Source organism: Dermacentor variabilis, chromosome 3 (assembly GCF_050947875.1).
Source record: "Dermacentor variabilis isolate Ectoservices chromosome 3, ASM5094787v1, whole genome shotgun sequence".
Taxonomy (NCBI): domain Eukaryota; kingdom Metazoa; phylum Arthropoda; class Arachnida; order Ixodida; family Ixodidae; genus Dermacentor; species Dermacentor variabilis.
The window spans coordinates 22,222,013-22,247,824 of NC_134570.1; the positions used below are offsets into that span (position 1 = coordinate 22,222,013).

A 25,812-nucleotide genomic window follows, 5' to 3' on the forward strand; every position below is an offset into this window, starting at 1 on the left:
ACACACACTGACAGACAGACAGACAGACAGACAGACAGACAGACAGACAGACAGACAGACAGACAGACAGTGGATGCAGATCACTTGACTTGAAACTGGAGCTCTCACCTTGAGGAAGACGGGGCATGAATCCCTCAGATGGGGACTTGTGGCCCAGAACCACCGAGGCAAAGGGCCTGTAGGTGCAGTCGACACATAGTAGCCCAAGGCCAAAGGTTGTTGCAGCAGCTGCATGGGTTCTTCCTGGGGCTCTCCACCGCCACTTCCAGGACCCTGCAACCAGCAACCAAAGGGACGTGCTCAGCATGTTCCCTGAAACAGTCATAATATTATGTGGAAACCACTGAAGAGCGTAAGCCAAGCTTCTCGTTGTATGACTGCTTTGGCTGCCTCTTGCCACCGTCAGAATTCCAATAGTTTTGGCCAAAGCAGCTTCATGTGCTGCACCACTCTTTATTGATCGACACGCAGCTCATCTGATGCCATCACTAAAATGTTGCACAATTTGTCAATCTCGAGTGCTGGTGTAACACGTTACTGAGGCACGTCCCTTTTGCTGCGATGAAGTGAAGTTGTGTGCCTGCTGTGGAGGGGATGATTACATCACTGATGCAACAAACAATCAGTGCTATGCCCTACATACCCTCCTCTTCTCTTACTTCCACAAAAAGTTCCAGCGATTTCAGTGAAGATGAACAATACCCAACAAGCAATATTCTCTTACTTTCCTATTTCCCTACTTTCTTACTTTCCTCTTACTATCCTATTCCAACATGCAATTTTAGCAGTGCTCTCAGGGTTCTGAACCACCAAAAGTGCAGTTGCCTAAGCAACAAATTGACTCTTCGTATGCTGCATCTCTCCTGTGGCATCAATTTAGCGCTAAATTTGAGATGCACAGTCAGTTGCTTTCTGTTGGTGCTACCTCTTGCCATTTTCAGAGAGATTTGCTTCTAAGCAAAAGCTTGGTAAGAGAAAATGTTGTTTGAGATGATAATGAATTCCACACATGCTGAGTTCATATCAGTAGACACTGCTTTTCTTCATCAGGAGCGAACAGAGTACCAGAAGTACCAGAAGGCTGTAACAGAAGGACGCCTGTCATGGGTCACAAGACGACAAAGCATAATTATCACACTAAGAATCAGTTGCTTTCTTTGCATCTGTATTTCTCATACTTTTGGTGGACCTCTATGCATATTAAATATACGCATGGAGCTTCATTATAAAGTAACGTGCAAGCCTTCAAGTACTGCAAATGTGGTAACACTGTTGTGGCTTTTTGAAATATAAAAACTTAAGTTAATGTTACAGAATTGCATGATGCAGCCACAGTGAGAGTAATTTTTAACAAGCGCAATACAATACAAAACAAAATGTATTTCTTTGTTAAGTTTTAAAAATATTTTGCCTTGATACTGCTTTTCATATGGGAACCAACACTGAGTGAGCACTTCAGTCACCGAGTTGCCCAAGCAACTATTAAAGCTAGTGTTGGTAAAGATCCATACAGTCGACGATAGATTTTTCGGACATGCCTGATAATTCGGATGTCTTTGCAGAACCATCACATAACCGAAAGAGTCCATGTACAAGGCCGCCTGAAACTTTGGATGCTGAAACGTCTCTGCCATGCTATTCTGCAGACTTTTTGATGTGATCGTAGGTACGAAATGGCATTCACCCCAGAAACCCAATGTATCATTCTTAAATGCTGAATTTGATGCCTAAGAGCTCTAATTTAAGTGCTGGAAACATAATGAAGTGCCCATCCCACCATTTTTTGTATGCTGGAGGACGTTTTCAGTTGTGGATAGTTAAGAAAACAATTTACCAATCAAGTAATTACAGTACTAATCAATTTTACTCAATTATTATTTCAATGTTTCCTTCATGCCAATAAACTCTCTATGGCCAGAAATAAATGTGAACAAGTTGTTTTAATTTTCTTTGAAATGGAATTGTTTTCAGGCTTTGGTGGGATGTAGGGGTGGAAGCCACCAAAGCAGCCATTATCTCGCAGCCTCGAACCAGCACTCTCACACGTCTATCTGCTGGCAGCCGTAGCCACCACAGCTATTTGTGTTTGGGCGCACGGTGTCTGGTGTGTGGTCATGTAGGTGCTTTTTGCAGTGCTAGGCCTAGTTGCTTCAAAGTTTGCTGCCAGGTGTTCTGCTGTTTGATGCCGACTCTGGCTTTGTCATCCTGGTAATGGCTTTGAAGCATGAAAAGCGTGGTAAGGGTCTGAAATGCATTGAATAATACCGGTTTCCTAAAGTAAGCTTCTCTGCAATACAGTGGTGTTATGCGGTCAAGCATACACAACGTATTGACGTGACGCGTACCAAGAGTGGAAAGGGGGGTGTTAAGAACGGCCAGCTGCAGTGCAAGTTTCCCCAAGCAGTTGCGACCGGGGGCATCATCTTTTCCTGGAATGCCGCCGCCAACCTCTAGCCATGGCGTGACTAAGTCGACTTTGTGTCAGGAACAATACGCGCATGGTCGCTTCAGCTAGGATGCGTTTGATGAAGCAGGCTTTGTGATGAAACCGCCACCGTTACGCTCTAGCCTTGTTGCAGTTGTGACTGAATGAGTTTGGCGGGCCAACTATTGTTACCGAACTCCCCAACGCGGACCTTATCTGCTATGAGTGGGGGAGTTGCCGCGGGAACATGGTCGGACACCCCTTCCCACGCGCCGACCAAGACGCAAGACAAAGGCTACCCGAGCGCACTGCGCGGGGCTCCGAGTTCTACGAAATTCGTGTGATGTCGGTTTCGGACCGAGAACGTGTGTATGTGTAAGCCGTCCTGGGGAGAAGCGGTGTGTTTACGATGACTGGACGAACGTTTCCGCCACCTTGGAATCGGGGGAGGACCGAGTGTTTATAAATGGCTGTTGTGCGGATGCTCGATACACTTTCTTAAGCAATCACGTTAGACTGAGACACTCTCTCAAGCAGTCGTGTTAGACTGACGTACTTTCTCTCGCAGTCATGCTAGACTGATGAACTGCATGTAAATACTGTAAATAAACCCTTATTCCTCGTTCTCGATGAGAAGCAGTCCTTCCCTTCATCAACGTCCTCAGCGTGGATAAGTTGGACGATGGCATGGGCCAGCTACCTCCGAATTCATGCCGGACTCCAATCTTGACAACGGGTTACGAGCGATGGGATTGAGCCCCCAATCCTGACAGGGGCCACCATCGCAAGACACTGTTTGTCCCTCTATTACACATGTGTGCACTGGCCATCACCTGTCACAGTATGAGCCCTTAGATGCCTAATAAGAGTACCGGCAGACCTTCAAAGCTATTTCTGACATGGCTGTGGCAATTTGAGTCCTTAAGGAATGCTGTTCTCATGGTCTCTTGGGAGCCTGAAAAATCTGACGACTGTAAACCAGGTGTCCCTTCTGAAGTACTGTGCACCTTTGTCACAGTAGTCTAAGCAGTACATGTGACTCTTGAAAACATACAAGGACGCTAAGCACCTCTTTTGTTCACAATGTTTATGGTCCAGGAAAACAACACCAAGCTTGACATCTCACCCGAAGGGCGTTGCCATGCTGAAAGGGTGATTGGCGCCCACTTGGGCCACTGCCCAATATGCCACCAATTGGGGAACCTGGTGGCGAAGACCTCCGTGTAGGTGAACAAGGCGCCTCCGGGCTGTCTGTCCAGTTCAGAATGTCATTGAAGTCGTTGCCAACTGCAATGTCTTCTGTGAGTGACTTGAAAATCTCATCATCGTCACCAAGTGTAGTCGACAATGGGTCCATGTGGTCCTGCTGAAAGGTGGCTTGCGAGGACTGTCAAAAGAAATGCAAAGAAAGCAGGTAAGAAGTTGCCATTGTGATAAATGAACTACCATCACCGTTAGTGCCCATCTACTCATGTACAAATATCATCAGCAGCAGCAGCTCCATGCCTGTAAACTTCCTAATTTCAACACACTACATAATCCCTTGCAGCCATCAGATGCATTTCGCATACCTTAGAAACCATTCAGTAACTCTACAAACTGCTGTAACCATTACATCAGCTGCCCAACTGCTTCTGTACTACTGCTTTTTCGCTTTTATATTTTCTGGAAATGTTGCATTTCTTTCTAATAGCTTTATTTTTCTGTTTATTTTATGACTTTCTTCTATGCAAATTGTCTCAAATGAAAACATATCACATGAAACACCAGTACTTCTGTTACATTTATGTTATCACATTCCCTTGTTTCATGTTCTGTATTTCATTGGAACTTCAGGTGCATGTGACTTTAGATACATTGACCTGGACATATATGTGCTGCAACAACTGAATTTTTTCTGCTCGTGTAACTGACTGTTTTCCAGTTGCTGCGAAGGTGTTTGGAGCCTTGTCAAGCTGTCCTTCTGAGACCTTTTTTTGCTAGCCTCCTGCATTGTGCCTTAGCACCATGGAAATAGTCCATTAATAATTTCTTTACCAAGTAATCGTTCTCGTAGTGTCACTGAAACTTGTGAACAAGTATGTTGAGCAAGTCCAGGTGCACACTAGACACCGCCAGAGTCTCTTTCGACATGCTCAGACTAAAGATAAGAGTCACAAGTTGAAATAACGCTCATCACTTCAGCTTTGAAAAAATGCAACAGCATTGACAGTTTTTAACTCTACACAGCAACAATGCCACAGCTTCGCACTGTCAATACGCAGTAGCACGAGGTGCAACATTTAGGATTGTTATATGTTTTTTTCTAGTATTCACCAGAGGCTTTTAGCTCTACTTGCCCTGACTGTGGGGCTGTTAGCAATCTTGCACACATGCTCTGGCAATGCCCTTCGTTACAAGGACCCAATCACATCACGGAAGAAGAATGGAGCTCTGCCATCCAGGGCTAAGAACTTTCACGACAAACTTGGGCTGTCCAGAGAGCCCACGATGCGGTGGTTAGGCTCGAACCTACCAGACCCCACATGGGAGCGGCCCACAGCTCTGCTCTAGGGCAAAGCTTTTCAGGACCTTGTAAATAAAGTTTTTTGTCTGTCTGTCAGTCAGTACTCTGCTTAATTTCTGCTGTTTTTCAAGTCAAGACCACCTTCAGCAGGCAGGTGGGCTTGACTGCAAAATCAATCATGGAACATAATCTTTTACACAATGTAGGTGATATAGCTTGAAACATCCCAGATGATGCCCCTTTGTGGTTATGTAAGATGTCCTGCCAAATTTCATGTGTACAAACTTGCAAAGCCTTCTTCCTCTCCATGTCAATGAGTAGTCACAATATCACTGTGTCACAGCTAGCTCAGCGGTTCATGTATTTGATTCATGTATTCATGTGTACATGGCCAATGTTCCACAGAATTCTTGCCCCAATATTTTTGCCAGAGAAGTCTCCACACAAAGCTAGAGTTTGCTCTATGTGGGACCATTATAAGGGGACTGTTTTCAGCAATAATATGAAGTGCTTTGTCAGCGATTAAAAAAAAAAAAAACACTTCGGTTATATTTATGGAAATACATCTTATCAGCGACATTTTAATGACCAACACCTGCTCACAGACGCTTGTGATCCTGCAGCTGAAGAAATGCTGAGCAACCTCCTGTGCAAACACTCATCTACGTTTATGCAGGTGTTCTGTTTCCAGGTGTTCCAGGTCATCCAGGTGCTTTTGTTCTAGCCAAAGTGTGCCGAACCTAATCACCGTATAGCACACAATAACATTAGAAAACATGAAAAGCATGTTTTGCGGCATGTGCTAGTTAACTTCCAGCTCAAATTAAATAAAAATGCATCGAGCTAAGTTAAAAGAAGTTGAATGACAAGTTGGATTCAGATATTAATTTGATTTCAAATATATTACCATGTGCTATTTTTTTTTTTCTATGTGCCAGCATGGCTAACGTATCACAGCGAGGAGTGCTCATAAGGCCAAGGGGCGATAGCAACAGCAAGGTATAGCGTTATACTTGCACGCCTCGACACAACACGCAAAGTAGCTCTTGCTGGACAAAAGCAACAGCTCCCTGGCAGCTACCAGGCTGTTGTGATGAGTGCCGCTAGTAGCACTGCAGGCGCTGCACCTCGATAGTGCACAAAGTGAGACTGAAGGGACACTGTCGGCATTAGTCAGCGACCAGTTAAATATTAGATAATGCTAGTTTGACGTTTTTTGCTCAGACCAGCGCATTCACACAGCAGATCAGAAGGAACATTAGTGCATCTATAATGTCTGCGCATGCAACGCTGATGGCAGCAGTGGAAAGTGCAGTGCTGCCCTTGCTCCAGACAACTAAGTATAGCATTCAAGGTGCATCCACTTTGCTTTGCCATTTTCGCAAGCAAACACACTCCACGTCTCTGAAAGCACACGTGAGCGCACCTCGAGCTTCCATATACAGTTGAACCTCGCAATCACAAAAACGGCGGGGAACGGAAAGAAAATTTGCTTTTGTGAGAATTTCATTGTTGCGAAATGAGACAGCACAAATAGGTAATATGTCGCAAAATGAAACTCTGCTGTCAAAATTCCGTTAGCCTACTTTGGCAAGCTTTGCTGCTTGTGTCAACCAGCAGTGGTAGCACAGGGGCGGAGAAGTATTCTTCGTCTACTACTTTCGGAGATGCAAATATTTTGCGAGATTTTGTGTAACTCTGCACCAGACACAGAGCAAGGGACGTATTCTGAAACGATCCACTTTGGTGATACTAGTATTGCTGAGGCGATAGTATCGCTGGTCAGTTGCATGCCGATTGGCTGGTTGAGAAAAATCGGATGACGTAGTGCTCAACCAACCAATCAGCTCATCCGATTTTGCTAAAACAGCCAATCAGCACGCGCCCATGGCGAAGGCACGGCCAAGGCGATAGTATCGCTGAAAGCGACAGTTTCAGAATATGGCCCCAACAGAGCTCCATGCATGCAGCTGCATTTCTCCAGTGCCCGTTGTTGCCCGTAGGTGCCGATGCGTCTGGTGCCGAGCACAAAAGTGATCGTATCTCGTATACCTGAAAGCAGTTGATCGAGAATATGGCAACCATTAAGAATACGGTCCCTTTGAGCAAATCTATGTCCGGCTCCAAATCCGCATGTGATGCTTGTCGGGCGAAACCAAAACCAGTGTTCTTGAAGCAAGGGATCCATATTCCCAGACGATCGCTCAATCATGCCCCGATGCGTGGCACTCCATGCTGCGACCGCCATCCTAAGCGCCATAAACAATTCCACGTCAGTGAGACGTGAATTACATTCTTTGTGCTGCAGTATTCTCACCGAGGTGCACATTATGCACTGCACTAGGTACGCAAAAATCGTCATCATATGTCGGTAGCAACATGTGTGCTGCTTCAAACTGGCGATCAATAAACAAGATAGAGGCCATGATGTGTTTCCGGTGCACCCACGCAAGTGTAATGCGGCGGTATTTTACGCAATTTTAGAGCAACACAATTGCATCTGAGCACGTTCTGGAGACTGCTAGCCTAGCACGAGTAGGTGATATGCTGGGTTATGCTCCGGCAAATTTAGTTGATGCAGGATTGTACAGTTTAAATTATGGGGTTTTTACGTGCCAAAACCACTTTTTGATTATGAGGCACGCTGTAGTGGAGAACTCCGGAAATTTTGACCACCTGGAGTTCTTTAACGTGCACCTAAACCTAAGCACACGAGTTTTTGCATTTCGCCCCCATCGAAATGCGGCGGCTGTGGCCGGGATTCGATCCCGCGACCTCGTGCTCAGCAACCCAACACCATAGCCACTGAGCAACCACGCCAGGTCAGGACTGTACAGTTAAATCTTGTTAATTCAAACATACTTGATTCAAACTTTTGGTTTATTTGAACTGACACTATTGTCCCGCCAAAGCTATGTGAATTCCTATGGGTGAAAATTCCCAGTAATTCGAACGCGCAAGCATTTGCGGTGGTTAATTCCAACATACTTCCCTCCGACAATGCTCTTAGCAGTGTGCCTAATCACACGTCGATACCTCCAACTAGCATTCTTCTGACCCCGCCATAGAGGAAAAGCTTAGGAGAGACTTCTCAACGCTGCGTGCCAAGGGGGGAGAGAGAGAGAGAAGAGAGAGAGAGAGGTCGTGGAGGAAATCTGTGCGCATGCGTATGCAGGCGTGTGCATCACCAATTACTTTTGTTTGTTATGGGCTTGTGACTCCTGTTAGCATCGTGGCACCCCCATTACCCCATAGAGTCAATGTATAAGAATGTCTGAAATTTCTAATGCAAGAAACCTTCGCCGTCCGACTTTCCAGACTTTTTGGTATGACCGCAGGTCCGAAACAGCATTAATCAAAGCCACCACCACAGCCATTTTGATTATCGTGCCGCCTCAAGCCGGCATTCTCGCACGCAGATCCGCTGGCAGCCACAGGCACACCATGGCCACGCTATGCCTTACTTCAATGTTCGCTACCAAGCTTCTTGCTGTACGTTGCCTTGTTTTTCATTGAAACAATTTGCCGCAGTTAGCAATGGCGCCGACTCCGCCTTTGTAATCCTTGCCTATGTCTTTAAAGTGTGGAAAGCCTGGTGTGTTGCACAATACTGGTTCCCTAAAGTCAACTTCGCCCCAGTACAGCAGTTATGCGGTGAGGCAAACAAAAGCTTGAAGGGGCAATTGTCATGGGACATGCGTTACCTTTTATTATACACGCGTGTACTCGCCGCCCCCATCACAGTGCGTGCACCGATACGCCTAGTAACTGACTGTAAAATGTAAATACGTGTGAATAAATCTTGTGGAACTTCCCACCTGTGTGTTAGCTCAGTGCACATGCGCCACTGCAGATAAGTCCTCCATTCAATTAGCTTCCTTTAATTCCAACTTCTTCTAATTCGAACAAATTTTTGGGCCCCTTTGAGTTCAAATTATCGAGATTCGACTGTAGTACAACAACAATGCGTTTTTGAGAGGTATGAAATGCACCGAATGTTACGGGCGTTTGCCAGGGATACGAAAATATTTTGTTGTTGCAAGAATTTTGTTGTCACGGGTTTCGACTGCAATTGCTATTTAAAAAAAATTTTCATTTGCACGATGCTGCATATGATGGAGTTGATGTATAGTCGCTACAGGCACCAATGAATTCTGTCCACCGAAAATTTCGCTTCACTTCATTCCTTCAATCTTCAGAATCATGAAATGCATACAAACTGCAGTACAGATTATAATTTTTCAATTTTCAAGTTACTCAAGTTTTGTTTTGTTTACAGGATGTGGACTTCAGCGAGAACTCCTTACATGACTGCCAGATAGGAAACAACTTTATGCAACTACTTTATGTCTGGCATGTTTTGACAGGACCAATCCTGCCACAATATGTTCCTTACGTAAAACAAAGTGAGAAACACTGAAAAAAGTCAATCTACTACATGACAAATAGTGACACCATGAGTTGATATCTAGCCATTTACCTTACAACTTGTTTTACTAAAATTGTTTGCTCATCATTGCTTTTGATTCAATGTATTGGCACACAATTTATGTACACAAGCGCCTCAAGAGAATGTAAAAGCATGAAAGTACATACTCCCTCCACCCATGAAGTGAAACACCAATCTCTATACTTGCGGACAACTTTCATTGGCTATGAAGGGAAAGCTACAGAGGCTGTGCTACTGCACAAGTATTCATAGGCACATGTAGTCTGGGTGAGCTTGGCACCGGTATCGGTTTCCATTTCTCAAGTCTTGAATACCTCTTTTATTTTAGTGAATGTTGAGACGATTAACTCGGTGTGAATGTCTGAAGCAAATCGATGTTCATACCCATCCAATATGCATAGAATTCTTAACAGTGAGCAAAGCAGCCTGCATCAGTGCCCCAAAGCAGGTGTACGTCTGTTGGAACTCGCAACCGACGCTGGCATCGGTAGAGCCAGCGCAGCATAGGTTAGCTTGCTCACTCGTTTGTACCTGCTTATGTTTGTGATTTCCTGATGCGCTCGCTTAGTTTCTATGTAGACGCTGCAAACACATGCTTTGTGAACTTTGACAAGGTTTTGGTGCTGAAGTTGGTCATCAGCCCCTAAGACAGGTGGGATAGCAAGCGTCGAACACTCACCAAAAGACAGGCGTGCCATTTTGCCCTTAACCCTTTAACCCCCAATCTCGAGCTGTAGTCGTAATGGCAGGCTGTACCAATACCGCCAATGACAAGCAAGTCGCCAGACCAAACCAGAAATCAATCATGTAATATATTTTCAGAATCACAATGACATAGAAAAAACATGATGACTAACAAAGAACTGGGGAAATTTGGTATGTTATACTGGAATCAATTAGGGGGTTATAGAGTTAAGGAATGCTTAAATGCGGGATGGCCTCATTTGTGCAAAGACTCCAAAGGGCAAACTAAAAATACAACACGAGTACCTGACTAGTGAATGTTACACATCAGTTAAAGTATGTGCTATAATAAACAAAACAATATTGAACTCTACATTCTACATAAGAAAATGCGAACAAAACTGCAGGCCTACTTCCAGCAGCGGTGCTAGAGGTGTGCTTTGGTGCCGTAGCCTTCACTTCATAGCCAAGAAAAGTTGTCCTCAAGTATAGCCTCTCCCCCCTCTCCTCTCCCACGTTTACCCCACACCTTGTTACAGCAGCAGCAAAGTGCCCTAGTGAACCACCAAGTTTCTGTAAACTTGGCTTCCACAATTTATATAATGCTGTATTTACTCACATAATCAAAGTACTCGCGTAAAGAATGCGGCCCCCCCTTTTCCAATCAAGAAGTGTTTTTTTTTTTCTTTTTATCGTATAATGATAGCACCCTGAACTTACTGCCATGAAGTAGGAGACACATGGTACGATTTGGTGTCTGACATGACGTCTGGCAGGTGTGACTGTGTCCGACACCACGTTGGACGCCGAATCATACCGTCTCCTACTTTTATTGTGATTATATAGACGTTCCAAGCACATTTTTGCCGTCGTCGCCGCGTGCCGCATGATGTAGGTGCGAGTGAAAGCGCGTGAGGGGAGCCAATGATTGCAGCTTTTATCACAAATCAATCTTGTGTGCCGTCTTTCGTCGCGCAATAGGTTACCGAGGGGCTGGGGGGAAAAAAGTGCGTTCATTATGCTGGTAGTACGATAGCTGCTGCTTCCTCTGCCACTTCTAGAGAAACATGCTACAGCAAGCTAAGATAGCAATTTGGTTGCTAAACATGCCATAATTTGTTGCACTTTCCTTTTTTTTTTTTCTACTGAGATGACTGATTCGTGGAGTTTAATGTGCCAAAGCAATGTGGGGGCTTCAAATAATGTAGTGGAAGGCTCCAGAATCATTCTGATTCTCTAGAAATCTTTAACCCTTTCACTGTCACGGACCTACCGGTACATCTTCGCGCTTCCCTCCCACAGTGTCACTGACATACTGGTACATTCTCTATCGTGCATTCAAAATTTCGCGCCTGAGCGCAAAGCTGGCGCTCCTGGACTGACCACGCCATCTGCTGGCTGTTTCTACAAGTTCGTATTTTCGCCTCGACCTGTGTCAGTACATGTATTGAAGAGTACGGTGCGACTGCCACTCGCGCCTCTCTCTTTGCTGAATGGCGCGGTGGCTCCGCGTTCGCTGTATCATGCGTCGCGCGCATGTGGTTATGGGTTAAAGGGTTGTTTGCCATCTCCACTGGTTTGAAGGTTTTTATTTTTTCTTCTGTTGGTGTGTCTGGTACGGCGCGTCAAGTTCAGAGGCACGCGCCGCGCCGTTGCCTCTCCGAAAAGAGTGACTCGATTGCTGCTTTCACTCTTTCGCCGCACCCTCGCTTCCGACTTGCAGCAGTAAATGTAAAGCCCTTGGAACTTTGTTTTAGCCTTTTTCTATCCCCCTCTGTCTTCTTGATCATGCAACGTCCCATTTCTCTCTGTTGTGCGGGCGACTGAAAGCGCATCCTCTCTGCGCGCGGTTGCTTTCGGATGGCTGAGCGCGCGGACCTTCGTCTGCTCATTGGAGCGGTGGCTCAATTCCCGATTCAGAATACGAGCTGAGCTCGGATTCGGACTCGGACAGTCTCATGCGAGGAAGAAGTGAGTTCCCATTGTCAGATTCAGATGCTGAACGGATGTTATAGTCAGGCTGATGATGATGATGATGTTTACTAACAACAGCTGCAGAACATTGAAATGTGCATATTGCATTGACTATGTTGTTTGTATACCAATCATAATCAAAAATAAATTGCTATGTTCATTCCCTGTTATGCTCGTTCCCTGAAACTAAGCCGACACTGGGGGGGCGTCACGGCCAGAAAGGTCTGACAGCGAAAGGGTTAATATGCACGCAATTATTTGCACACAAATGTTATTGCATTTTGCCTCACTGATTATGGTTGGGATCTGTGGCCTGTTAATGAATATTTATTATTATTGATGAAATATACAAATAACTGTGGCCGAAATTTTGATTGCAATTATACACTGGTTTTAGAGAGGATGTGGCAATGCTGCGGTAAATTGGAATAATTAAGTCAGTTAAAAAAATTATGCTCAGATGATCGGTTGGAGATATTATTAGTGCTCCTTCAAAAATTTACCAAAACTGGACACAAGAAAATAATTTTGCATTTACAGTTGAATCCCGCCACAACGAATACCGCCACAACGAAATTTCCGCGACAACGAATAATTTTTTATTCCCCGCGAGTATCCTATAAGAATTAATGGCCTAAATTTCTCTGCACAACGAACCATTTTTGCAGAGCGTTTCCGCTTCAACGAAATTTTCGCGTTCAAAATCGAAACCGAAACTAGTTTTATTGGCGAGAAGTCCAAGTCAAATCCAAAGCCACATTAAGCATGAAATCACGTGATTGCAGTTCCGCCATTTTGGCTTTGTGTCGTGGTCGCGTTGTTCACTCGCTGCCTTTCTCTTCGACAACGACGAGTTTTCATCCGCAGGACACGATGGCAACGCAAGTGAAAAAACGCAAAACTCTTTCCCTTGAGCAAAAAGCTCAAATAATCGCCCAAGCAGAAAGCGGAAGGAAGAAAGCGGCAATTGCTGAAGACTTCGGAATTCCTGCAAGTTCGCTGTCAACGATTCTAGGCAATAAGGACAGCGTGAGAATGGCACTTGCTTCAGGCACATCCTCGAAGCACAAAAAGGTGACGCGGCCCCTCCATGAAGAGTTGGACAAAGCAGTGCATGCGTGGTTTGTGGAAGCACGAGCCAGCAACGTCCCCCTGTCCGGAAGCATCGTCCAGCAGAAAGCCTTGAACTATGCATGCCTACTTGGCATTGATGATTTTAAAGCCAGCATTGGCTGGCTAAACCGTTTCAAGGCCCGCCATAACATCGTTGGAAAAGTGTTGTGCGGCGAGTCAATGTCAGCAGACGTGGACGGAGCAGCTGCTTGGAAGGCGAGTAACATGGCCGGAATTTTAAGCAACTTCGCGCCTGCAGACATTTACAACGCCGACGAGACCGGGCTATTCTACGAGATGTTGCCGGCTAGGACGCTCGACTTCAAGGGGCAGCGCTGTCACGGCGGCAAACACAGCAAAAAACGCATCACAGTGCTGCTTTGCACAAACATGGATGGCTCGGACAAGCGTCCGCCGTTAGTCATAGGCAAAAGTGCCAAGCCGCGCTGTTTTAAGGGAACTCGTAGCCTACCTGTGCAGTACAAGGCGAACAACAAGTCATGGATGACCCGCGCTATTTTCACCGAGTGGATGATGGCATTCGACCGCGACATGAAGCGGCAGGGCCGTAAAGTTTGCTTGCTTTTGGACAATTGTTCAGCGCATCACTCCGACGAAGTCAAGCTCACTAACACGGAGCTGAGGTTTTTCCCTCCCAATTGCACGTCTGTCTTACAGCCTCTCGATCAGGGCGTGATTCTTAGCCTGAAGCGCGTTTACCGCGGGAGGTTAATTCAGCGGCTGCTTTTTAACACTGAAACCGGCCGAGACACGAAGGTGGACTTGTACGTGGCACTGCAGATTATGTCTGCTGCCTGGAGCACACTGGGGCGCTCAGTAATTGTGAACTGTTTCAGGCACGCCGGATTTGCCGAAGGTCGACCCGTACACTCTGCTGGCCTAACACCAGGCGTTACAGACGACGACGAAGAGGCGTCACCGGCTCCGGGGATCGCGGCCGCCTGGAAAACGCTGGGAGAAATAGGAACCGTGCCGCCTAATCTCGAGCTCGACGAATACATCGGCGCTGACGCTTGTGTTGTTGTTCACGAAGATGTGAGTGATGAGCAGATCATAAAAGCTGCCCGGAATGATAAGGACTCTTCCGATGAAGAAGACGCCGACGTACAGGAAGCGCCGGCTGCGGCAACCGCCGTACAGGTGATGGACGCTTTTGATGTCATCAGGAATTTCGTTGCTGTCCGAGACGACGATGTTGCAATGGGTTTGCTGACCGAGTGCGAAAATCGCGTGACGGCGTTGCTCGCCGTGAAGCGTAAGCAAACCAAGCTTACAGATTTTTGGCATTAAACGCCTTTGCTGCTGCTTGGGCAATTCTTTCTGCGTTTCACGTCAAATTTTTGCGATAACGAAGTTCCGCGAGAACGAATTTTTTTTCGTGCACCGTGAATTTCGTTATAGCGGGATTCAACTGTATTACCACCTATACGACAAGCTATGAAGGTCAGTCATTTTACGATAGTTGTAAAAGTTGGTGGGTATGCAATGGGTATGCAGAGGAACACAGCTGTAAGCACACAATCCATTGTAGGGAATGCTGCTCACCTGAGTGGTTGCAGATGTAGGGAAGACAAGAATGTGAGTGGCAGTGGCATCTTGGGGAGTAGCAAGGTCACAACTGACACACGAAGATGTGAACCGCTCATCCGGTGTATATTGATCATGGAAAAGCCGCAAAGCGCTGTCTGGTTCCAGCGACACCAGGCACGCCGAGAGCACACAGGGACCCCCCACAATACCACCCACACCACCGCACGCAGAAGAGGAGGAGGACGACGATGATGCAGCACACTGGTGACAGAGTTCTCGCAGCCGGCGAGAATAGCGCAGCAGACTTCGTCGGCCAAGAAGTCCTGCCCACTCGCGCAGTTCACCATGACCAACACGACCCAAACGACCCACAACGAGTCGCCATGGCTGAGCGACTGCACCACCAGCACGAGCACCACACGCCGCAACACCCAGTAGCCACTCAAGCAGCTTGTGCAGGCCCAATCGGCGAACGCACACTTTTTTTCTACGTGTCCTGTAAAGAAAAAAGAAAGAGAGAGAGAGAGAATAAAATGCATTCAGCAGATAAGAATGGCTGCTGTAAAGTGCACAATGATTTAGTGCAACTTCTTGTTAGGGTTACCATATTTGCTCGCGTAATGATTGCACTTTTTTGTAAAAAAAAAATTGACCCAAATTCAGGGGTACGATCATTACACTGGTTAAATTTCCCGCGAAAACATTTTTTTTTCATGTCGCGTTTGCTGCAAGATGACAACAGGTCAACAAATAGGTGGCTGCCATTGTAACAGTGCAGGACACCAAAACGAAAATGGCGGCCGGCGGAGCAAGCCGCAGGCGATTTTTCTTCTTCTCATGAGTATACTACATGCACTGAAACAGTTTCTTCTGTATCAGTAATGAATAATATTGTTACTATCGGCAAGTTTGCAGCAGTAACGTAGCCATGAACACTTTGAGGGGACAGAAACAGAGATGGGCGTGCTTAGCTGCCAGTGTCATAGAAACCCATGGAGGGCATGCTGCGGAAACTACGGCATTTGTGCTCACTACTATCCCAATACGGCACACTTCCACTATGGGTGGGCGAATATCTTAGCTGTGTTACAAGTATCGGCGTATGAATAGGGTACACTTCCAACATATCAGTGTAAACGTGGCTACTATCGTTGCCGCTCGCAATTTGTTGCATGCCTACGAGTGCGGACGAGAAGAGTCGAAAAGCACCTTTTTTGTTGCTGCTGACCACAACCACTATAAAGCCTACAAATGATAAAGCCAAGGCATGCTTGCTTGTAGCTTTTTTTTTCATGGAAGTGTGGAAAGTGATGAAAGGAATAAAATGGGGCATCTGCTTAAGAACGTTTGGTGCATGCAGACCATTTGGGTATGTCTTAATGCGATCATCATTAGCTAGACTACGCACACGACACATCGCTGCGGCAAGTTCGGGGTGCGATCATTACATGGGAAAGGAAAAAAAAATTGAATTTTGACAACACAATTCAGGGGTGCGATCATTACGTGAGTGCGATCATTGTGCAAGTAAATACGGGATATCATTAACTTCCCCTGCAGCAACAATTACAAAGAAATATTTCAAATGAACTCATTATGCCGTTCTCGGGGGGCACAAATCATAACAATAACGCTGCCATTGCTCTGCAACATTACAACGTTTGAACTTAAAATGTGAAGCACATCTCTTTGAAAGGCCACAGAAAGCAGGTATTCGGTCAAGCTAAAGCGACCCACTAGTGCACCAAGGGCAAAAAGTAGTGGCAGCTGTGTATGTGCCACACTCACCGGTTGGGGATCTCAATGTTGATGGAGCAGTTGTCGAGCAGGTCACCTTTGTCATTGCTGACACTGGCTAGGAGCCAACGCTGGTCCTCTGTCAGGCAGTAGGCACAAAAGAGGATGCCACACTTCTCCCTGCGGTCCCCGAACATCTCTCCCAATTCTGTCTGCTTGTCCTTTTGCGGAGCCAAGACAAATGGCGGGCTCCACAACTTCACTGGACTCACGCCCCCCTGCCAAGGCAACGAACACGCATGCTCAGCTACTGTACAACATTCACCAGTTCACATGCCGCATTCTTAATAATTTCCACTCCACACAACCTAAACCACCAATTGCAACTTTTTTTGTTTGTTGAATGTGGAAGTACAGCGGCCATCGACTAGACAGCACAGGCAACTGCCATGTCAGAAGGTTTACTAGCAGTGTCACACTCTATTAGATTTTGGTCGAAACAGTGCAAGAATGATAGGATATCACTGTTGGGAACTAAAAGCAGGTTTTTAGGCGAGTGTGAATACTCGAATATCACCGAATCTAATCGAAAGTTCAAATAATTTGATTCACAAATCGAATATCTACTATATTACATTTTTCGAATACAGTTGAACCTCAATATGAAGAAGTTTTACATGCAGCAAAAAAATGTTAAATTACGAATTTTATTTTAAATTGAACTTTTATAGTTTCAGCCATAAGAACAACTTCACAAATATCCAGGCAATTCCTGATGGTTAGTGTCTTGTTAGTAAGCACTTATAAACAAATTGCAAGAAAGTCGGGCCATAATAGCGCAGTTATGAGCACCAACGCGTGTGGTGCAGATCGTGTTGAGAGCAATGCATTGATGTAGCTCACAGGGTCCGAGATTTGATTGTGATTCGTCGCGCGGCACTGTAAATTTTGGATGCTATGGCTGGCCATGCTTAGTGCCTGCAGCCAGTGCCCAAAAAAGTCGGGCCATAATAGTGCAGTTATGAGCACCAGCGTGCGGTGCAGTTCATGTTGAGAGCAATGCATTGACGTGGCTCACAGGGTCCGAGATTTGATTGTGGTTCGTCGCGCGGCACTATAAATTTTGGATGCTATGGCTGACCATGCTTAGTGCCTGCAGCCAGTGCCCAAAAATTAGAAACAAAAGTGTAAAAAGATGCAGATATTAGCCTTCGGGGGGGGGGGGTCAGTTTTTGCCAGAAAGGCAGAGCACTGCTAGTGATAGCAGAAAGGCAACAACGAAGTAAGGTTCGTAGTTTTATTGGTGTCACATGATGCGCTCAAGGATACATTAACAGATCTCACTCGATGACCAAGAAGTCGCGGTCACAACGCGAGCGCATGCTTTGCACCGTGTCTCTAAACCTTGACATTACGTGACCAACAACACTAGACGTGCCAGAACCCAATGCGTACCAAGGCACGAACTGTCTTGACGCTGCAATTGCTGTGGAGAGATTACCTCCAAGGTCCTGTGCGAGGAGACACGCAAAATAGGTGTGCGTTTCGGATAAAAACTGGAGGGCAATACCTTGTATGCAATAAATAAAAGATTGCCACAAAACACGGGCCCACAGTTAAACTGATAACCTCACTGATATTCAGTACAACAGAACTTCACCAATTCATTAGTTTCAGTAGGAAAGAGAAATCGATTCTATTCAACAGAAACTCCATTGGAAGGACAAAAAACTAGACCTGTATATTATAGAATTGAGCTGTAAGCAGCGGTGGCACACTAATGTGGTGTTCCCTTTAATAAGGGTAGGCCGTACTGTACATTTTGATTCCTGGGTACCAGAGTTACTGATAGCTTGCTAAATTCGTGTTATGCAATGCTAGGAGACTTCCAAGCCATGTGTAGCATCATATTTTCTGGCCCAAAATTTGTAAGCATTAGAATTTGTGAAAAATTTTCTAATACTCAATATTCGAAATCTACAATTTGGTATTTGCACACCTCTAGTTCTTTTACCATGTTTATTCGAATCTAGGCTGATACTTATTTTTCAAATATTCATATGCCAAACTCTAGGGTCAGCTTAGATGGATGGATGGATAGATGCAAAACTTTAATGAAGGTCCTGAGGTACATGACTCAGCGCGCTGCGGGCCGCTCCCACGTTAAGACAGTCAGGCCATGCCCGACCGCAGCATCGTGGGCCCTCTGACAGCCCATAGTTGTGCCCCGGCATCGGGGCTCTTGATAGCACAGAACCACTTGTCCTCTTAGATACGAGGGCTTTAATAAATGCCCCAATTTTTAATTGAAAATGATAAACATGGTGCATAGCTAACGCCATCTAGAAAAGTCAGTACTGCAGCTGCTACTAGCTATGCCAGTAGCCAACTGAAGTACACGAGCGATGTCGCCTTTCTCGTAATGACACCAAACGAGCGATGCCACTATAGTGCTGCTTTCAAACGAAAAGTTGTGCTAGCCGCAGAAGCATCATCATCAAATGTTCAAGCCTGGCGGCACTTTAGCACCGATGAGAAAAAGGTCCATTGTTGGAGGGGGCAATGGGAGACGCTTTTTGTGTGTGCCGCAACGAGGAGATGACAGCGATACGGAAGATAGCAACGACGCTAGTAGCGATGATGACGCAGAACGAGCTCGGCATGTTAAAATTGAACAAGTGCTGTTCTCATTTTGTGAACGCTGTCCTCACTTTTCTGTTTGGCCTACACTCTAGGTAAGTTTTTTTACATTTTTTTTTCATTTTGGCTCTAGACATATAAAGGTTGGCTTAGAATTGTGGCCCGCCTAGATTCGAGTAAATACGGTACATCTCTTGCCAAAAAACTTAAATTAAATTACGGTGTTTTATGTGCCAAAACCACAATTTGCTTACGCCACACGCCGCAGTGGGGGACTTGGGAAATTTGAACCACCTGGGGTTTTTTAACATGCACCTAGATCTAAGTACATGGGTGTTTTCACATTTTGCCCCAATCAAAATGCAGCCGCCGTGGTCGGGATTCGATTCCGTGACATGGTGCTTAGCAGCCCAACACCATAGCTACTAAGCAACCACGGCCCGTCAGGCAACCTTGCCTTTGTTAAGATATTTTAATCCACTAGCTTCAAATGTAAATAAAAAAAAATCACAATTGCTTAGTTAGATCCATTGGTTCAATCTAACCTGTTTGGTTATAACGATGTGGGAGTGTCCAACCCACAGTTTCTTACACTACACTTGAATTTCTGGAGTAAGCAATGTGTGTGAGTATATTATACCATGGAAACAGACTATTTAATTAGTTTTCGTTCTACTCACTAAAAGAAAGAAGCAGGATGGAGCTGAGAATGAGAGAAAAAGCGAATGCTACCATCAGTGGGGATGTGCGGCTCTCACGCATCCCCTAAGACGTTTTCCCCACGTCTTACATCTCCTGTAATCCGGCTGCTCTGCGTAGCTTAGCGTCGGCGGCGGTCAGCTTGGTTGCAGCGCATTACGAGATATGATGCGAGTGTTACGCTGCTGACACCGCCTAGCGGCACTGTTGGTCAGGCGCAAAAGGCAGAAGGCTGTTCTCTATGGCACCGGGTCGGCAAGCAGTGCAGATGTTCAGCGTGTGCACCGATCCATGCTTCTGCGAGACTGTCTCACGAGGCCTTGTTCGAAAGTGCCACTGTTCGCGTGACTGTACACGCGATCGACCAGGTGCTGGTGTCCAGCATGGGGCGAACATATTCGCTCGCTATCCGGTTGCGGTGAGTCGGAATTCCTCGATTTGTTGCGCACCCATTTATTGCTAGCAGAATTAGTCTATGAAAGGTGCAACAACTGCCCTTGTGATTGTTTGCACTACTGCGTTGTCGTTCGTTTGCCCCAAGAGCGAGGTGAGACCTCCACACATCTGTCTACCTCCATATCTCCGGTGAAAAAATTAATGTCTGTGGAGACATTTGCCAAGTCCTTGACATAGCGAATATGAGTGGAAAAAAAAAATGTATTATTGATTTTCTGTTGCCATATATTCCTCTTGAAATGTACAAAAACCATCAACCGTAAGTCTTACCGATCGGGACTTGAGGAATTCATCTTGTGCAGCTGCTGGACCAAATCCTGTGAGAGACTTGACGTTGGACTGATGTGTGATGAGCCGTGCACACTGATAAAACACGGAGAGGGCATGTGACCGTAGCTGCTCTTGCCGACACGCCCCCTCCAATGTGTTGCCAGCATCTCCCAGAATGGAGTCCAGGCTCAGAATCTGAAAAACCATTTTTTCCCACCTCGGTCAGAACAATGCACACATCTAAAGACTGGCGGGCACTTGCTATTGCGCAGTGTTTGCGCTGGAAGTGACAAATTGGCAATGATATGCTGTAAACAGCTTTAACACTTTCTGGGCTAATGACGCCTGTAGGTATTAATGTTTCACAGAAAATATTCGACACTGGGAAAAACAAACAACACTGTTCTTGGATACGTGTCTGCAATGCTAATGACACAATTTACCAAGTTTTTACTGCAGATTACATATGGCTCTCCCTGATTTTTCACAAATGTCTATGCATTACGGGAGAATGGGGTTAGGCCATTGCACAGCATTTTTGGAGAGTGCTGCCAAATGCATATCACCCACCCTGGCTTGGGGGAGGGGAGAGAAGAAGGGCCTTAAAATCTGCGAAATAAGAATAATAATTTTGTCTTCGCTTTTCTCCGTCTTTTGGCATTCAGATGCACGGAAACTTTCACTCCATTTAAAAAAGAAAGGGGTACCAAAAAGGGGTAACAGGGACAGTCAAGGTATGGCCGCAGACAGGGGTTTTTAAAAGCTCGGTAAAAGTGAAAATGTGAGAGTTCAAACTATCTAAGATACTTTACAGAGACTGACTGTACTTGCATTTTAGCACTACCCAGACAGGGGCCATATAAAAATATGACACCACATACCTGAACATAGGTGTTGCTCTGCAGAGGTTCAGGCAGGCACTCGAGGAGCTGGGAGAAGCACCGGTGTAGCCCCAGAGTGGCCGTACGTAAAACATCAGGGTCTGAGGAGCCCAGTGTGAACGGTTCAACCAGGTACACAACCAGGGCTGGGGGTTGCTGCTCTTCCTCGCCCTCTTCAGCTGCAAGTGCAGAAACACTGGTGGCTGACGAGGCACCCGTTGTCGATCCCGATGTGCTGCTGGCTCCACCACCAAAACTGGCACTGCTCCCTGAACCTGTGCTGGTTGGCACTGCGCTTGATCCAGATTGGTTGGAAGACGGCGTCGAGCCACTCTGGTTCCCTGCCGTAGCTCCCGGCCCTGAAGCTGTCCCTGCAGCTCCTGACGCTGAGGATGTCTCCTGGGAGCCCTCTGAAACCCAGCAGTAAAACATTCAAGAATGAGGTCGCTAGTAATAACAGTGAACACCATATGAATTTCACTGGCATGCAAAGTAGTTCAAATGAAACTAAAGTTCAATGTAACAAAGCCGATAAAATTGGCACTTTCTTAAAGAGAAATTTTGTTATATTGCAATTCGACTTTTTACAGAAGCTGAAAAGTTTTACACTGGGCGTGGAAAACTTTCCTTATTATCGGGCAATCGGGAAAGAAAGAATGTCCATAAGAGAGAGAGAGAGAAAGAAAGAAAAAATAAAAAGCATTTTGTTCACGGAGAGTCGACAAAATGAACACATTCACACCTCTGACATGAACACAATTCCTGCGCTTTTTCCCAAGCTTGTGGACAGTGTGGCACTACCGATACGGCGGCATATTGCATGTTCACGTGCGTCTTTATCTGCTCTCAAAATGGTGGCATGCGCGAACGATATGCAGGCGGGCATGCGGCTGAACTTCGCGCGTGCTGTACAGGACAATGAGAAGCCTCCATTTCGCCACATGATCACAAGCAGCCAATGAGGGGCTCGCATTCGTTTTTTACTTTTTTAGACTTTTGTCTGCATTGACGCGACACATAAGGCTCTTCTATGGTGGGAAAAAGAGCTGAAGGATCGCTCTTTCAAACGAGACCAAGATGGCCATGTAATGGCGGACGGCTACAAAATGCGCCGCCACCAGATACAGTATGGGCGCTTTTGCGATGTTCTTGCAAGAAACCACATTGAGTTCGCTCGTTTATTTGGTAATTTCTTTATAACTATTCGTCTCAAAGGCCCAAAACTTCAGCTATGGGTGGAAGGGACCCCGATAATTATGAATATGCCAAAACTGAAAAAACTATTCTTGTGTGATTTCTCAAAGCTAAAGACCTGCGCCCCCTCTTAAACCACAACTACACATTAAGCGGGTATATACTAATGAGGTTTACTGCACTGAAGTTTAACTCTACTTACTTGCACCACGAAAGCATTGCAATCTGTTGCTGAACACATTTTACAAACCACATAGGAGATTCTCTGCGTATGTGCAGCGCTAAACAGCTTTGGGGAAAGTAGACTGCAAAACTAACAATTGAAACCAAAGAAATAAGCCAACCTTACAAAAGCATACAAACCCGAGTCTGTATACAGCAACACAATTTACGATTAGTACAACTGGGCAGTTGTTCATATAAAGCCATCGTCCCCCAGCAGACTAATCAGCTGCACAAGAGAGCATTTTAACTGACCTGCAGTGTCATGTGGTCGTGGCGTGGCATTTCCTTCTTGAGCTGCCTCAGGCGTTGGCGGTGGCCGTGGTGAGGCAAGAGGTGCCCTGCCTTCAGCACCACACCGGTTCATGGTTGGGGGCCCTTCTAGCATGCCCCTGTCTAGGCTCTGCGTTGCTAGGTGAGGGCCTGCCAAATAACGAAGCCCCATAAATAAACAAGTCACTAAATACATCCACAAATTATGTCCACACATCTCACAATTCACTGGAGTCAACCTGAGTTGTTGTTAAAGCAAGTGTTAAAGGGACACTAAAGGTTAATATTAAGTCAGCGTGGACTGTTGAAATACCATCCCAGAAAACTCGAAACGCTCGTTTCATGCGAAGAAGAGACTTATTTTAAAAGAAAATGCGTTCTGAAGCGTCCGCATAGCTCCAGTGCAGTTCAAATCACCCGCCCCCCCCCTATCAAGGAGTATTGACGTCATGGTCTCATAATGACGTTGCGCCATCGGTGTGTAAAACGGCTCCGGCAGACGGCGCTACAGCTTTTCCGCGCAAAACGAAAACGCGCAGCCAGAAACAGAGCCAAGACAGAGTCGACAGCAGCGCGAGAGCGGAACTATGGTGGCTAGCGGAAGGGAAAGCGCGCGAAGATAAGCTGGTTCTTTATTTTACGACGCCAACTTCGACGCTCGTTGCAATGGACGACCCTGACGACGACACATTGGCTCACGATGCTGGGCTCGAGTTCAGCGATTTAGGCACTGATGAACGTGACCTGCTGCTGAGGCCTCGCGCTGCAGGTGTCGTTGCGTACTACTACGCCGGCGGCCTGCTTTGAAAGGCACTCCACGCGACTTCAATAAGTCGGCATTTAACTCGTAATCCTCTGGACGAAAGTGTAGCGAGCACACTATGTGATTATTCGGCTCTTTGCCGGCGCGCTGTGGCAGAGGTACGGCACTTAACCATTTCGAACGGAGAGTTTGACTCGTTGGCACACAGTGATAAGTAACGTTGGATTCGCCGCTGCAACTGCCCTTGGCCAAGTTCCGCGGACCGTTCGCGCATCCCACGACATCACATGGACGTGGCATTCTCGCTGCTGGTTCCAAATGCAAGTTTCGCGAGCCAGCAGGACCACCGCAGCACAACGCGATAAAGAAACAACTGAAACTCCAAAGCACGCGTGGCGCAAAGTCGAGCGCGCAGAGTCGAGCGAAAACGAAACCTTTCGATCACCCGTACTACTCAAGGGTAACGTGAAAATGTCATTTTTTCTTAGAATTGAATAGAAGTAGGCAAGTAGCATTTTCTTCCGTCTTATAATCTAATAAAATTATCTTTTTAATACGAGTTTTTGAGTACTAGTGACATAACTTATGATGAGGAGTGCTTTCGTCATTGGGCTAGTACCGGAATGTCGCTGGGGGGTCTCAAATCGTGTCATGCATTTACCTCAATTTCTCGGTTACTAAAGCTCTGTTCGCGATAATATTGACGCCTTAGACATTCTAGAGCATTGCTTTATCACTTTAACTTGACTTTCTGGTAACCTTTAGTGTCCCTTTAAAGCCAAGTTGTAGCCAACCATGCTATATGATTTCACTGCGTGGTTGTGCACTATACTGTACAACAAAATGTTCATTTCAATTTTGATACTTGCATTAGCCATGACACACATCTCTGTATCAGCCAATGCCTATTACCTGTTCCTGTCTTGCTGGATGGAGATTTTCACTGTATGGTAGAAATTTCCACCTGGCAATACTGACACCTTAAATATACAATGTTGAAGAGTATTATCTTACCAAGCTGTAACTTGCAAGCACGAGCGAAGAGCCTCAGCCGAGGTCCAAGGGGTCCCTCTGCTAGAGGGCCCAGCCAGTCATCATCGGGAGCTGAAGCAGGCTGCTGTAGCGGCTCACTAGATGGCAAAGCCAGGCTGCCGGACACACGAAGAAGCCCCTCCCGCAGACCTCCACGAGAGAGTGGGCAATGGCGGCCAAGGTTCAGTGCCTGGTAGGTTGCGCTAAGATCTTGGAAGAAAGCTCGTACACCCGGTAGCACCGCTTCGCTGTCTGGCACTACCACCACGTAGGCAATGTCCCGTGACGGTGAGTAGGGCTCTAGCAAGAGCTTGTCCTGAATTAGCAATGACAAGACATGTTAGCACTAAACACTTGAATAGAATACCAGATGAAATACCATTTGGTCAGGTGAAATCATGGTTAGGAAAGAAGCAGGTCACTGCAGGCAAATAATAGCCAAACAACATGACACTTTGAGATCTGCACGGATCTCGAAGTGTCTCGAAGTTGTTTTGGCTATGGTCAATTACCTGCTCCTCTCCTAACAATCAAAGCTCCATGTAAGCAGCACAAGTTGACTTATACACAACATGCATTCTATAAACCCTTTTAGTCACGGTGTACACATTTGTGGATTCGACTTATTTTTGCCATTACTGTGCAGTGCTTGTACTGCAAGAAATAAACAACAAACATTAAGCTTTGAGTAAATTGAACGTTCTGATTTCCTACAGTACACCCATTACACATTTGAGTGAAATGTATCGTTTCAGACGTCCACTTTGGTGAAGGTACTACAGTGTTTGACGGGACATTTCCAATGTGGTGTTTGGGTAGCAATTACGAAAGATTCCTCCCCCCCCCCCTGTAATGCTTGCACGACATAATAAACCTGTGCATACAGTTCGAGCAGGTGATTCAACATTTTTAATGAAGAAATGTAATATGACTGACTATACA

The 25,812-nt window shown here is 46.0% G+C and overlaps 1 protein-coding gene across 4 annotated transcripts in view; it reads right to left on the bottom strand.

Moving 5' to 3' along the window:
• skd (mediator complex subunit skuld) overlaps positions 1 to 25,812 on the bottom strand; it is a 161,282-nt gene that overhangs the window by 12,764 nt on the left and 122,706 nt on the right. For all 4 annotated transcript variants that reach the window (XM_075684473.1, XM_075684474.1, XM_075684472.1 and 1 more), the window contains 8 exons: positions 24,853 to 25,186; positions 23,058 to 23,225; positions 21,387 to 21,796; positions 20,506 to 20,700; positions 16,492 to 16,718; positions 14,719 to 15,199; positions 3,552 to 3,812; positions 109 to 273 (listed from right to left, as the gene is read on the bottom strand). In XM_075684473.1, the coding sequence (XP_075540588.1) occupies positions 109 to 273; positions 3,552 to 3,812; positions 14,719 to 15,199; positions 16,492 to 16,718; positions 20,506 to 20,700; positions 21,387 to 21,796; positions 23,058 to 23,225; positions 24,853 to 25,186 (2,241 nt within the window). The remainder of the gene's footprint in view (positions 1 to 108; positions 274 to 3,551; positions 3,813 to 14,718; positions 15,200 to 16,491; positions 16,719 to 20,505; positions 20,701 to 21,386; positions 21,797 to 23,057; positions 23,226 to 24,852; positions 25,187 to 25,812) is intronic.